Source organism: Melanostigma gelatinosum, assembly GCF_949748355.1.
Source record: "Melanostigma gelatinosum genome assembly, chromosome: 18".
NCBI lineage: Eukaryota > Metazoa > Chordata > Actinopteri > Perciformes > Zoarcidae > Melanostigma > Melanostigma gelatinosum.
In genome coordinates, this window is record NC_136651.1 from 18,581,032 (window position 1) to 18,596,344 (window position 15,313).

General features: G+C 44.6%; 1 protein-coding gene across 2 annotated transcripts in view; it reads right to left on the reverse strand.

Moving 5' to 3' along the window:
• Positions 1-15,313, reverse strand: part of tcf4 (transcription factor 4) — a 111,215-nt gene that overhangs the window by 33,869 nt on the left and 62,033 nt on the right. For both annotated transcript variants that reach the window (XM_079289556.1, XM_079289557.1), the window contains 3 exons: positions 1,387-1,492; positions 1,031-1,182; positions 9-171 (listed from right to left, as the gene is read on the reverse strand). In XM_079289556.1, coding sequence (XP_079145682.1) covers positions 9-171; positions 1,031-1,182; positions 1,387-1,492 — 421 coding nt within the window. The remainder of the gene's footprint in view (positions 1-8; positions 172-1,030; positions 1,183-1,386; positions 1,493-15,313) is intronic.

Below are 15,313 nucleotides of genomic sequence, written 5' to 3' on the forward strand. Positions count from 1 at the left end.
CGTCTTACCCATGATGCTTTCTGTGCCGTTGGTGGAAGCGGTGCACGAGGCGGTGCTGTAGTGGTTGCCCCCTCCTCCGCTCCCTCCCCCTCCTCCCCCCGCCCCTCGGTGGAAGCTGGACATGGGGGGGAGGCTGGAGTTGATGTCTGCAGACGAGTGCGATGGGTAGCTCTGCGGAGAGACAGACAGAACTGGATCAAGTTTAAGGGCGAGACGCTGCAGGGAAGAGTCGAAATGCAACGAATAGATTTCTCCAGGAAACCTCTCCAGTTGAGTACTTACATGAAGGCAATTTTATTTTAAATATATATTACAAGTTGAAATATAGTTTAAATATGTAAATGAGACATTGTCTTATTAAATCCGTGCTAAATTGAACCGCTCCAGAACAGAAATATGAACATTAGATAAAGCCAGATTCAACATTCGTTTAATATTTTGTTGAAAGGTTTTTACAGAGGGGATTTAAGATTTCTGTGGTATCACAAAAAAATGTATTTCTGCCATGTTTTTAGGAATTCAATGCTCAATAAATCAGGCTATGAATGATATATGAACTAACCTCTCTGTAAAAACCCAAATACAGAGAGGAATGGAACTGGAACGTTTGGTGTGTGTGTGTGTGTGTAAGTGCTACAGAGTCTGAGAAAAACTACATGTATTGTAAAATGACATGCATGTTGAAGACAAACGTCTTGTGTTTCTATGTTTAAACACTCAAATGTTCCACATCTTATGATATATTTTGGTGAAATTAGGAGAAATCTAGACAAATAAACAGTATTTTCTTTAAAAAAGAAACATAAAAGAGAAACAACACAGGAAAATAAGAGGATATGAAAGTGCTTCATGTGTAGAATATCATGACAAGTTGTGGAATTTAAGGTAAAACTGAACTTGACTGAGTGTCACGCGTCACACGAGTACTAGCCAATTAGAGGCAGAGTGGGGCGGGCATGACTTTTGCCATCCTAGGAATTAAAGAAATAAATGTGGCGACCTGTACAGACCCGGTCGCAGCTCAGCTCACCAATCTGTCGTGAGGGTGAATCCCGCAGTAGGAGGAGGAGCTCTGGGCGGGACCGTGGGACGAGTTTCCGCCCCCTAGCATGCTGCCGTGGTAACCCTGCTGGCTCATGCTGCTGCTGCTGCTGCTCCAGGGGTCGCCGCTGTGGTGACCGTCTGACACAGAGAGAGAGAGAGAGAGAGAGAGAGAGCGAGAGAGAGAGAGAGAGAGATGGGTACATGTGATGACAAACCACTCCTCATCTGTGTTGTTGAGGATTTTACCCTAAAAAATCTTTCCCATCGTCCATGATCCAGTATAAGCTCAGGAATCCCCTGCAGCGAGCTCTGATGTGTGTGTGTGTGTGTGTGTGTGAGTACCTGGCATGAAGAATGAGCTCGGGAAGCCAGCGCTGGGAGGTTTGGAGGAGGGATAGCCCGGTGAGTCCCTGTTGTAGTCTGCTGTACTGGCAGACGGAGCGTACACCTGCAGCACAAAAGCACAGAAACACGGAACGTCATTGAGGAATCTGAGCTCCGATCAAAACACGACTCGTTCTCTTAGAAAGCCGGCGGCCAAACACGACATGAGGCTCAGCAGGGAGCAGCTTCAGACAGACGTCACCTCCAGCAGATGATTGACAGGTCTGTCCTCAACGCAGACGTCCACATCCAGCCTTCATACACACGACTGCATCAACACCACTTCCTCAACGGTCGCTGCTCTTTGCTTTTCATTTTCATACGGATGAGGAAAAACAGGCAGCTGCTCTGGTCTGTTCATATTTATGGTTTATTAATTTGGTGAAAGAGAAGCAAAAAATGCACTTTTTAGAATTTACAAGAATAATGTCAGAACGTGATGTTATGTTTATGTTGTATATATATATATATATACTTGCATTTTGTAAAAATGTTATTTTTACTTTTGAAACAAACAAACGTAAATAAATTAGTTCATACTTAATAAGATTAAAACTTTTTGTAATATATAGTTTTCTTTACATTAATATCTAATGTAAATGAGTGTATATGAAGCTTGTCAATTATTTTTAATTGTCTTACATTTTGCTAAATGAATAGATGTGTGGTCATTGCTACTGATAATGTTATCACATTTAGATATACAGTAATATTAAGAAGATAGTATTTATTCTTTCATATGAAAATAAGTTATTGAGTTTAAACTCAATCCACCACGCTGTAAACGCGCAGTGGTGGCCGTGGTAACCGTGGTAACCGCATCGACTGCCCCGCAACATGTGTGAGTGCTGAAGACTGACAACATATTTCCTGACATATTATACAAAAGCCACAGAGCATCCCCCCCCCCCCTCATTCAGACCGACTCCTCTCAGAGACTCCTGCAGTCATGCAGCAAACACGCAGCAAAACGAGAGACTGCAAGCAGAACCGGCCGCCTGTCGCTGGAGAACAGGTGACGTTGTTCCTCGGCAGCGTGAGAACGCGATGCCTGTGTTTGGTCATGCCTTCGACTGGGGGTCCCCCAGCATGCCTCAGTGTGAGCGCATAGCGTGCGAACACTCAGCCATGACGCTAGGCCGCGCCGCGTGACGCAAACCCTGGAACAGCTGTTGAGAGCGCACTTCTCTTTCTCTCCGACTTCCCCACTGATTCACATCGAGATGAAAGAAGCTCCACAGCCCCCCCCCCCCCCTAATCTACCACCATCCCCTGGAAAAGACATGAGCTGCTTTGTTAACTTCACAGTATTTGCATACGGATGGAACACAGATGCGGTGGAAGAAAATCTGACGATAAAACGCAGACGGAAGACATAAAAAGAAGAAGATGGAAGGACCAAACAGATACACTTGAGGGCATTATAAAAAATAATAATAAAAGAAACATCATCTCACTTCCCACACTCCCTGAGAGGTATTAAAACCAAAACCTCCTGACTCTTTCTTCAGATCACTAACAGGTTGTTACTTCTGAGAGGAAAGACTTTCGGATATTGGCTGCGTTCAGTTCCACATCAGCGGGAAGTCGTCTCCAAAATCACTTGCAGTTGTCACTAACATGTCTCTTACAAGCTTACTAAAGCCCAGTTTTCATTATTCAAACTGCAAAACATGTATTCACAAATATGAACAGTGAGTGTGACAGGGGGGGGGGGTATGGGAGGGTTAGAGGGATATGCCTGATTGCCAGCGGGTATTTGGCACACTGAGTAAGCGTCACAGCGATGAACTTTGCAACAAAACACAGAGTGAGCCTTTCTGGTTCTCAGGAAAGGAACAAGGGAGTAAGGGCACAAGGGAGCAGAGAGCCACCTTTACCCCCGGCCTTTGCACGCCGACCTAGAGCCGGTGGCGGCCCCGCCACCGACGGGAACGCGCCCGGTGAGGGACACAATAATAGTAGCAAATATCTGTAAAACACTTCTTTATAGCCTCTTCATTTATTTACCTTCACACTGGGAACTGATCTGAGGAGCAAGGGACACTGGGAACTGTGGGAAGGAAAGACTGAGGTCAGGAAACACGCACCCAACCACACACACACACACACACACTTGCAGACGCACAAACTTAAATACACAGATGTAAGGTGCTAAGCGAGCTAATCAGCTGGGAGATGCCGGTGCCTTTCCCACAACGCACCTTGCGGGAGTTTTAAGCATTCAAATCCATCAGTCTCTGTACACGTACACACACACACACACACACACACACACACACACACACACACTCACACACACAGTGTCTGTAGATGTCATTAGACCTTAACTGAAATCCCCCCAAACTTCCTCCTCCTCCTCCTCCTCCTCCTCTGAGAACTGAGTGTTCTGATGATAAAACCACATTTATTGACCCGAAGCTTGTACGCGGAAACGCTCACACACACACACACACACATGCTTGTGTTGTTCCTGTAGAAAATATTCTGATTTATGTCTCACGCCTCGCCGGCATATTTTCCCATTGAATGTGTTGTTCGACTGGTGACGAAAGGCTGTGATTTGTGCGTGTAAGTGTCCATGTGTGTGCATGTGTGTGTGTGTGTGTGTGTGTTACGGACGGACAGAAACAGGTGCAGAGTGTGTTCAAGTCTGAGGAATGCAGAGAGACACAATAATAAAACCCGCTTCCTGCAGTCTGTAACACACACACACACACACACACACACACACACATTATCAGAATTCCCACAGTTAGCAGCAGGCGGACCTTGAGCCAATCAGAGACACCCTTGACAGTGTTGTCATTTCATTGACCAGAGAAGAGTAACAAGAACAACAATAGAAACCAAAGAGAAACCAGTCGATCCAGGAGTGGAACATTGTTTACAAGCCCTATTATAAGTACAGTGGGACACAATCATAACCGGTATGACCCGTTAAGATCCGGGCCACCATAGAAACAGGACAGAATCTCGTCAGATTTAGAGCACCACAACAGCAACAGTGACAACCATCGGAACCAGACGGTAAAGGAGCCGCAGCAAACCAGTTCTCTATGCAGTGATTGAAAGAGACAAAAACAAATGGAATCACTTCTGCAAAGTGGTCCTCATGTGAGAATACAAATGGTTGAAAATCAAAGCAGTTTTGTAAAATGATGCTCTGTACCACAGTGGAAATAAGCTGGAAATAGGTTGAGCTGGTTCTGTAATAGGAGCTGGATTGACCCCAGTTAAACTCACTCTGTGTCATGACTCAATGGAACCATCTCTGCATTATGATATGAAGCCAGTTCTGTAGAACTATGATGTGGACCACAGTGGGCCAACAGGGACCAGGTCTGTGTACCACAGCAGAGACACGATAGTGTCTAACATAGGTATTGCACCATGAGAGAACCCCAACGGGAACCAGCAGAACCAGTTCTCTGCCATACCGGAACCAAAACCTGAGCAGCAGCTGCTCTTTCTCTACTCTGTCTCAGATCAGAACCCAGTCCACTTGGTTCATGGTACCAAACATAATGGAAACTTCGCTCTGCGTCGCCTCCGGCCACGAGACGAGAACATAAAGTCACATTCCACTGAAGCCTGAGAAAACACACACAGACACGTATTTCATGTCTTCAGAGCTACCAGCTGTGCAACTCGCTGACCTGACCCGCAGGTACAAAGACAACAGCAGCAGCAGCTGAACTTTAATTACAGGAAGAGAGTTAGTAGAAGTACACACACCAGAGTTTTCTACCCGGAGACCGGTGGGCCGTTTACTACTTTTGTTGGACAATATACTGTCGGTAAACAATATCATTGTTATGACCATTTTAGGTCACTGACATAATGATAATATAACAATGCATCTTAAAGAGCGATGAACTTTTAATCCTTAATTCAGATATTCTATAACGTCAAAATGAGCTAGGTCATGTCCATGTATTGCATGATAAGTCGATAACGTACAAATTATGGAAGCCTTTTTCTACATATCGTATAATAAGAAGATATTGTAAATATGATGGAGGTGATGTCCATAAATCGTACGATAAGTTGATAATGTAAATATGATGGAGGTGATGTCCATAAATCGTACGATAAGTTGATAACGTAAATATGATGGAGGTGATGTCCATAAATCGTACGATAAGTTGATAACGTAAATATGATGGAGGTGATGTCCATAAATCGTTCGATAAGTTGATAACGTAAATATGATGGAGGTGATGTCCATAAATCGTACGATAAGTTGATAATGTAAATATGATGGAGGTGATGTCCATAAATCGTACGATAAGTTGATAACGTAAATATGATGGAGGTGATGTCCATATGTCGAACGATGAACGATAATTATCGTGACAGGCCTACCGTCTACCAAAGTAGATTTGGCGACTCATTTGAGCGCTTTTCATTTTTTTATCCATGTGGGAGAACAACACCATCCCCAATGGATGACGTAGTGGAGTAGCCCCTCCCACTAGTGGTCGTTCTGCTATGGAGAGAAGAGTCTGGACAACCGCACATGCTCCACAGAGAAAACGGCCAAATTCCTGAGTGGAATCAATCCAGAGTGTACGGATGGTTAGTATCGGAAACTTTGTCCAAAACTGTTGCATTCAAGTTCCCTCTGTTAAGTAGGAGTATTTATGCTCTTAACACGATGCTGTCGGAGATCTAACTCTTTGAATGCCTTGTTAGCGAGCATGTGAGGAGCCTAGCTGGTAATGATAGCTATGAGTTAACAATAGAAGTCAGCTGAGTTGCCAGATCTACCAAACAAAATCGCAAAACCCAAAAAGGAAAAACTCAAGAGGTGTTCAATTTACGCCACATTTACAAGATATATAAAAAGCAACAACAACGAGTGTTTCCGTGTTTGAGTTGTAACTTGTTGACAGCGATGGGAACGCCGCTGGACCCTGAAGGGTTTTGTCGGACTCGAAAGAGAATGGGAAAAACAATAAATGCTGAAAGTTGGCCCCTGATGAAAAAAGACAAAGTAAAAGGGAACGAAAGGGAGAAAAGAAGAATGGGGCTTTTTATCTTTGTTTGGCTTTTGATGCTTCTTCTCTGTGTTATTGCCTCCAAATGTGGGGCGCATCTGTTTAACCTCTCACCTCGCCTTCTTCCTGCCGCTGCTCTGCTCCGGCAGAAAGAGGAAGAGGAGAAGCCCCTCCAGCTCTTCCTCCTCTTCTTCCACCAGTGTCAACCTCAATGAACAGCTCACAACCTGTCTGTCTGTCTTCTGTCTGTCTGTCTTCTGTTACAGCAGTGATTCCTAGACTCAGACCTCCTCTCTTATCCAAACTTAAGAACTCTTAAGTACAACAGCCATCCCTGTATCTTTCAAATAGGAACTAGTGGTGGATGAGCATTAACACAAAACCATCGGTGTAAACATACATAATAATAAACGGTCTGGGAACTTTGAGAAGCATTTCAGTCAGTACATGTTGGTAAGGAAATTCTCCTCTCTTGGTCTTTCCTCTCCTCTCTTGTTTCCTCCTCTCCTCTCCTTGTCTCTCCCCTCCTCTCCTCTCTTGTTTCCTCCTCTCCTGGTCCCTCCTCTCCCCTCCTCTCCCCTCCTCTCCTCTCTTGTTTCCTCCTCTCCTCTCCTTGTCTCTCCCCTCCTCTCCTCTCTTGTTTCCTCCTCTCCTCTCCTTGTCACTCCCCTCCTCTCCTCTCTTGTTTCCTCCTCTCCTCTCCTTGTCTCTCCCCTCCTCTCCTCTCTTGTTTCCTCCTCTCCTTGTCACTCCCCTCCTCTCCTCTCTTGTTTCCTCCTCTCCTCTCCTGGTCCCTCCTTTCCTCTCCTCTCTTGTTTCCTCCTCTCCTCTCCTTGTCTCCCTCCTCCTCTCCTCTCTTGTTTCCTCCTCTCCTCTCATGGTCCCTCCTTTCCTCTCCTCTCTTGTTTCCTCCTCTCCTCTCCTTGTCTCCCTCCTCCTCTCCTCTCTTGTTTCCTCCTCTCCTCTCCTGGTCCCTCCTCTCCTCTCCTCTCTTGTTTCCTCCTCTCCTCTCCTCTCCTCTCCTCAATGGGTCAAACATCAACTACACTTGCGCCTCTCAAATCTTGACGTGCAGGTCGCTGATCAGGTTTTATACACTTGCAAAGACAAATACAGAAGACACAAATGCGCATTTAGTTTTCTCTCTCCCGCTTACTGCCTCTCTCTCTCTCTCTCTCTCTCTCTGTCTCTCTCTCTCTCTCACAGTTTACCACGCTTCATCCAAAGCAGATGTGCTGGAATGCGAACACTCAAAGGAGCAGTCACGAAACCTCTTGACAGACACTGACACACACACACGCACACACGCACACACACACACACAGTCGGCTGCACCTGTGCCTGTCCAATTTTCTCTCTCTGTCCCCCCCCTCCTCTCTGTCCTCAGCCCCTCTCACTTCCACACATGCTGCTTTCGCTTTCGTCTCGCCTGTACTCGCCTTCACGCAGACATTATGAAAATATGTGCCGTACAATTTTAAACGATTAGGGACTAATTTATCGTGTCAAACGTTCTTTTCTTCCAGGCTGCTCAGAAGTGAAGCCATCCCACCGTGTACCGTATCCATGTCTCCACCTCCCTCACACCTGTAGACGCACTTATTCATCTTCCGTTCGCCGTACCTGCTCGCGCCGCCGTGCTCACAGCCCCGCCCAGAGGCAGATGTGGGAAAGCGAAAATCAAACGCGCCGCAGGCGGATCAAACACATTTCGGGGGTGGTTCTGTTTTTTAGATGTATTTTTACAGCAGAGATCTGAGCCGCGGCCCTCAGAATCCTCTGAAGGTTAATTATGTTCCTGATTCAAAACACATGGATGGGAAAGAAACTGTGACTGTGTGTGAGTGTGTGTGTGAGTGTGTGTGTGAGTGTAAGAAAGCAGAAGGAAATCCCACCCACCACCTCCGAGCCGAGCCCTTTATTCTACCAACCTGCAATTGCACTAATTCGAACCAGATGTACACACACACACACACGCACACACACACGCAGAGTTTTGAGCATGGCTGCATACTTGACTCCATATGATGCAGTACAGAGAAGCGGGAGAGACAAATAAAGAGAGTGAGGGAGGAAAAGAGCATTACAAATTGAGACAGAAGTATGAGAAATAAAAAGGAGGAAGTTCAGGACACAGAGGGAGAGATAGTCAGGAAAGGTTGATATTTAGAGAGAGGGAGGGAAAGACAGAAAGAGAGACTTTGGATTTGTAACAAAGCTTAATGACCACGTGGAAAAAGAACCCAGAAGAGAAATAAAACACACAACAAACGAGAAAATAGAAACAGGAACAGAAGATAAAAAAAGAAAAGTAAAAAGAAAGCAAATTAAAGATAAATAAAGACAAATAAAAAAGGAAAGAAATATATATCAAGAACAACACTAAAAGAGAAATCAATAAAATAATTATTGAAATAATTAAAAACAGGGAACAAATGAAAAGAGACAGACAGAATGAGGGACAAAGGGTGTTAGAACGTCCTGATGGAAACACACACACACACATTTGCAAAAAATACCCTTGTGTAATTGAAAACATCCAGAGCCTTCACACACTCACAGAGAGTTTCATGGACCGAAACACATTCTTCAACTCACTTGTAACGGAACGCACACACACACACACACACACACACACACACACACACACACACACACACACACACACACACACACACACACACACTCCCTGTGGAGCTCAGCCTTCCTGTGGCTTGATTAGAGCCCCCTATGTGAAGACAAGTGGACTCAGCATGTGTGTGTGTGTGTGTGTGTGTGTGTGTGTTAGCGTGGTGCACCTGTGACTGAAGGGGGGTCGAGTTACTCAGACAGAAAACACTAGGGGGCCGGAGGGAGGGAGGGCGAGAGAGAGAGGGAGATAGAGAGAGATAGAGAGGGAGGTGTGTGACACGTGAGCGGCTGTGAAATTCTTGGCGTTAAAAAAAGTGAGTGTGTGACGAGGAATGAGGAGTGTGTAAGTGAGAACAGGAACAAGTGAAATTGGCCCAAGAGAGTGTGTGTGAAGAAGAATACTTCAAGGAGGAACCACTTCCTCTCTCACACACACACACACACACACACACACACACACACACACACACACACACACACACACACACACACACATACACTCATGCTGCTTGTCCTCATAGAACGTTTCCATTTGTTTAACGATTTAATGATTTATTTCTCCATCTCTCTTCTTTTGTTTACTCTCTTGGTTTCTCCCATTTTTCCTCTTCTCTTTCCGCTTCCTCTCACGTTTCCTCCTGTCCTCTTCTCCTTCCCTCTGATTTCCTGTTTTCTCCTCTCCTCTTTTGTTTCCTCCCCTCCCCTCCTCTCTTGTTCCCCCTCTCCTCTCCTCTCCTCTCTTGTTCCCTCCTCTCCTCTCCTGGTGTCTCCTCTCCTGGTCTCTCCTCTCCGCTCTTTTTTCCTCCTCTCTTCTCCTTGTCTCTGCTCTGCTGGTGTCTCCTCTCCTCTCCTGTTTCCTGCTCTCGTGTCCTGGTCTGTCCTCTCCTCTCTTGTTTCCTCCTCTACTCTCCTCCTCTACCCTCGTTGTCTCTCCTCTCCCCTCTTGTTTCTTCCTCTCCTAGTCTCTCGTCTCCTCTCTCGGCCATCTATTATTCACTGGTCTTCTCCATCAACAGTAACCCAGTTAGCATCTCTTCTTCTCTTCATCTTCAGTCACAAACACTCTATACTCGTTACATTTCACTGTTTCTCATAGATGTGTGACCCTCTCATGTTTGAGCTGCTGACCCCAGGTCAGTGACCCTCAGTGAGTCAAACTGCTGAATAAGCTTCAGCTCAACAGCACAACCAGCAGCGAGGATGATTGTGTTTTTACTCAGCTCTAGCAATGACGTTTTCCAGGAAAACGGTCAGACAGACCTTCAAACCTTAAAATGAGTCATTAGAGCTCAAAGCGGTCGTGAATCATAAAGAGCAGAGGGAATGGAAAAGAACCGTGAGGACGGCCATAGAATGACATGTTGGAACCTGTTCATCAGGCTGGTTTGAAGAATATGGAATACAAAGGTATTCATGTGTATTTCATTTATGAAGAATAATACACAAGTAACATAATACACATGTAAGAATGCTAAAAAGAGCACAACTGAAAATCAAAAACAGGCAAAGATATCAAAAAGTAAAAATAAACCACTTTCCATTTTCTCGTCAAAATACACAAATCGGTAAAAGCAAAGTGAAGAAAAGACGGAGGGAAAAGAGAGGAAGGAGCTGTGTGGCGTGTTTACACTGCGGCCTCTGAATGAATTCAAGATGGCGTCGGGTCTCGCCAGGAGAAGCAGCATCAAAGAGTCAGACAGCCAGAGAAGTCACAGCGATTTAATTGACCACTAACTACACTGAATTAGCCCTGAGACTGAGAGTGTGTATGTGTACTAACAGAAAAGAGTGGGAGTGTAACTGTATACACAGCAAGAGCATCTGTCTCTGTCTTTGTCTGTGTGTGTGTGTTGTCAGCTGGTCAAAATAGAAAATGTGATTTCTCTAGAAGTAAAAAACATTTCCATCCATCCATCAACCTGTCCATCCATCCATCCATCAACCTGTCCATCTATCCATCCATCCATCAACCCATCCATCCATCAACCTGTCCATCTATCCATCCATCCATCAACCCATCCATCCATCAACCTGTCCATCTATCCATCCATCCATCAACCCGTCCATCTATCCATCCATCCATCAACCCATCCATCCATCAACCTGTCCATCTATCCATCCATCCATCAACCCATCCATCCATCAACCTGTCCATCTATCCATCCATCCATCAACCCGTCCATCTATCCATCCATCCATCAACCCATCCATCCATCAACCTGTCCATCCATCAACCCACCATCCATCAACCCATCCATCCATCAACCTGTCCATCTATCCATCCATCCATCAACCCATCCATCCACCAACCTGTCCATCCATCAACCCATCCATCCACCAACCTGTCCATCCATCAACCCATCCATCCATCAACCCATCCATCCATCAACCTGTCCATCTATCCATCCATCCATCAACCCATCCATCCATCAACCTGTCCATCTATCCATCCATCCATCAACCCATCCATCCATCAACCTGTCCATCTATCCATCCATCAACCCATCCATCCATCAACCTGTCCATCTATCCATCCATCCATCAACCCATCCATCCATCAACCTGTCCATCTATCCATCCATCCATCAACCCATCCATCCATCAACCTGTCCATCCATCAACCTGTCCATCTATCCATCCATCAACCCATCCATCCACCAACCTGTCCATCTATCCATCCATCCATCAACCCATTCATCCATCAACCCGTCCATCCATCAACCCGTCCATCTATCCATCCATCCATCAACCTGTCCATCCATCCATCCATCAACCCATCCATCCATCCATCCATCCATCCATGAACCCGTCCATCCATCATCTATCATGCGTCCATCCATCAACCCACCCATCCATCATCCATCCATCCATCATCTATCATCCATCCATCAATCCATCATCCATCCATAAAAGCTTCGGATTAACTAAATTTAAGATGAAAAGGAGACTTATATTGAGAGCAATAATTATTATCACCAAATTAACATAGCTTTGTTGGCATCTATTCTTCAACAAAACATGTTTACTGATACTGCAGGGAGGAAGAGAGGACAGCCTAAAATAATAGGGTTTTTATTCAGGATTTATAAGAATGTAAATGTGCACAGCAGCTGCTTTGACCATTAAATATATCCCATCGCTATTGGATCAGACAAGTCGCTTTAAAGTGTCAAGTTTGGACACATCAGCGTCACATCAGTGCTCCTCTGGTCACATGACTCATCAGTCAGTCAAGCTTTTTATTCATATTTACGTTCTGTGGGAAACTACTCATGACAAAAACACTTCAAAAAACTATATTAGCATGCAAATGAATTGCACGAAAAAGAAATGTCCAGTGTGTGGGCTAATATCACAGCCTTTCACATCTCCTTTCCCAGTAAATTGAGTAGGCTCTTCTCATCACACACACACACACACACACACACACACGCACACACACACACACACACACACACATGATGATTTCAGTTATGGGGGAATATGGGTGTCTCATAGTGAACATAATGTGGCTTTATAATGTCCCCCTGGCACAGGAAATAGCCAGAGGTCTGGGACGGAGTGTGTGTGTGTGTGTGTGTATGTGTGAGAGACAGGAGAAATACCCATCAGAGGAAGAAAATAACAAATCTCACTGCAGATTTCAGAGCATTGAAGGTTCCATAACTGTGCGTGCGCACACGCACCCACATACGCACACACACACACACACACACACACACACACACACACACACACACACACACACACACACACACACACACGCACTCTCACGTACCAGTGCATTCATTATCACCATTAATCCAATGAAAAACACATTATGTTCATTTCAGTTTCTAACGACAGCAATATCTTTCATACTGTGACGAGCCTCCTCCTATCATACACGAGGTGTCGGGTTGTGTCTGATCTGTTACAGGTGCTGAGTGGAGGATCGTCAGCAGGATGAGTCTCACCTGTGCCGGGGTGGCTCATCCTTAAATACCCGTTCCAGTTGGCAGGCGAGGGCGGGAAGGAAGACCTTTGTTGATGGGCTCGCCTCAGTTGTTACTGTTATTTGTGAAAACGCTGTTAACATTGTGTTTGTGGCAAGACAAATAAACCCCTACTTTTGGCCGCCAGCTCTTTGTCTCACTATTTTATGTCCAAGTCGGGCTGTGACACATACCATTTTCAACATGAAATTTCCTATTTTTCTGAATATTAATCAAAAAATTACATTTTTACATTCAATTCTGAAAGCAATCCATTTCCCTTAAGAGCATCTTACAACTTCTCACTTTACCGTAACATGACGGATTACACCGTCTGCTGTATATGAAAACAAATAAATCCAAAGGTGTAAATGTTTTAATCCACAAAATAGAAATGTTTCGTATAAAATCAAAGCTTGACGTGAAATTAAGGATTCAAATATCAAGCAGTCATAAATTGATCATAAATCAAGCAGTGACAGTTCCCATGAGTTTCACCATGAGTTTCATATTGATAAAGATTCATTTGGCTGTGACATCAGATGATCATCAGCACATCAGATCTTTCTAATAGATTTTCTGACATTGATACTTTTACAATTATTATCATTATTATTTTTATAATTAATAACCATACGAATAATTATACCTGCTCATTTTGAATTCATAGCAAAAGCTGTCTATATTCAAAAGGTATTATACATTTGTGTATGTGTTGATGTAGAATCCCACCTGTGTGTGTTGACATGCTTTCCCCATCTGTGGCGGCACACGTGAGAACCGTGTGTGTGTGCAGGCTTTCAGGCCACACAACAAAAACATTTCTCCACAGGTGACAGCTCTTAACGAGTCACTTCCACACTCGTTTTATGAGCCTCCCATTTCCCTTTCAACCACCAGGAATTATTTTTTCTTCTGGCAAAGTCAGCACCCCCCCCCCCCCCCCCCTCTCACCAATGTCCTTTGATTTAATTACTGTCACATGCTGGCGACTGCCAGCGATAGTCAGCGAGCAAAACGCCACGATCGACAAACGAACAGAACACACACACAGGCCTGGTTATGAACAAACGGATATAAAAAGACAGATGCACCGATAGTTGTGTGTTGCTAAACCTCTGAGGACTGTCGCTGTCTGCTTTCTTTCATATTTGAAGCGACTGCTAATTGACTGCAGAAAAGCACGATGTGTCTTTACGTTTCTATTGACAGACCTCTTCTGTAAACAATACGCAGCATGGATTATGATCTGTCTTCTCTTTTCCTGGAGCGAGGCAGTTTCCCTGCTTTCTTGGAACTGAATATGTGAACACTGATAAAAAAATACATTGAAATTCAGCTTTTGAAATTGCAAATAAAGATATCTCACATTTCAAAGTCATATATTTCAATGCTGTGAACTCAGTGGTGTTTGAAAAGTGTTGAGCGGCTGTTAACGTTCAAACACTTCTGTCTCTTAGTTGCTTCCACAATAAAGCGTCTCTTTACACGTCTGTCCCCCGGATAGCCCTTTCACTGGGAGGTTGGGGAGGTCAAAGGTCAACCACCTGCAGCTGATGAGGATCCAGTGGAAAACCATGGCAAGGCAGACGCTGGGTTGAGCAGGATTTTGAAACGACAGCCTGCTGATTTATCACTGTTTGATCTCTATAAATATATAAATATATATATATATATATACAGGCTCAGGAGAGAGAGAGAGACAGAGAGACAGAGAGAGAGAGAACTTTGTTGCAGGAGACAACAGGAAGGAAGACGAGAGGAAACAAACACACGACGGAGGTAAAGAGTCGTTGTGGAGCCAGTTGGCTGTCTGACGGCTCATTAAGTGCTTTAATAAATAATCAATTCATGAAGTAATTAACAACAATCTCTAAGTTTCAGAGAGACACAGAGAGGAAAGATTTCTATCTTCAGTGGGAGTCTGAATCTGATCTCGGTTCTCTAACATGCTCTTCTATATCTTCTATATCACTTTTGACTTTGCGTGTTTTTTGCTTCGTGTGCCTCTATATGTCTTCATGTATTTTATGCTTTTTTTTTTCTATTTTCCCAAAGCACGTTGAGCTGCATTATATGGATGAAAGGTGCTGCATAAATGAAGGACTGCAGCCCGGTTGCCAGGAAAAGAATCAGGTATACGTTGAAGAACAACATTGCATTGGGTCAGAGCGGGCCGTCGTATCGAGCGCCCTACATTGAACGTCTGTGATATAATAGTGAGCGTAACAAGTGACGGAATCCACTAAGGGCCGGTGGGAGTTGTGGTGGGTGGGT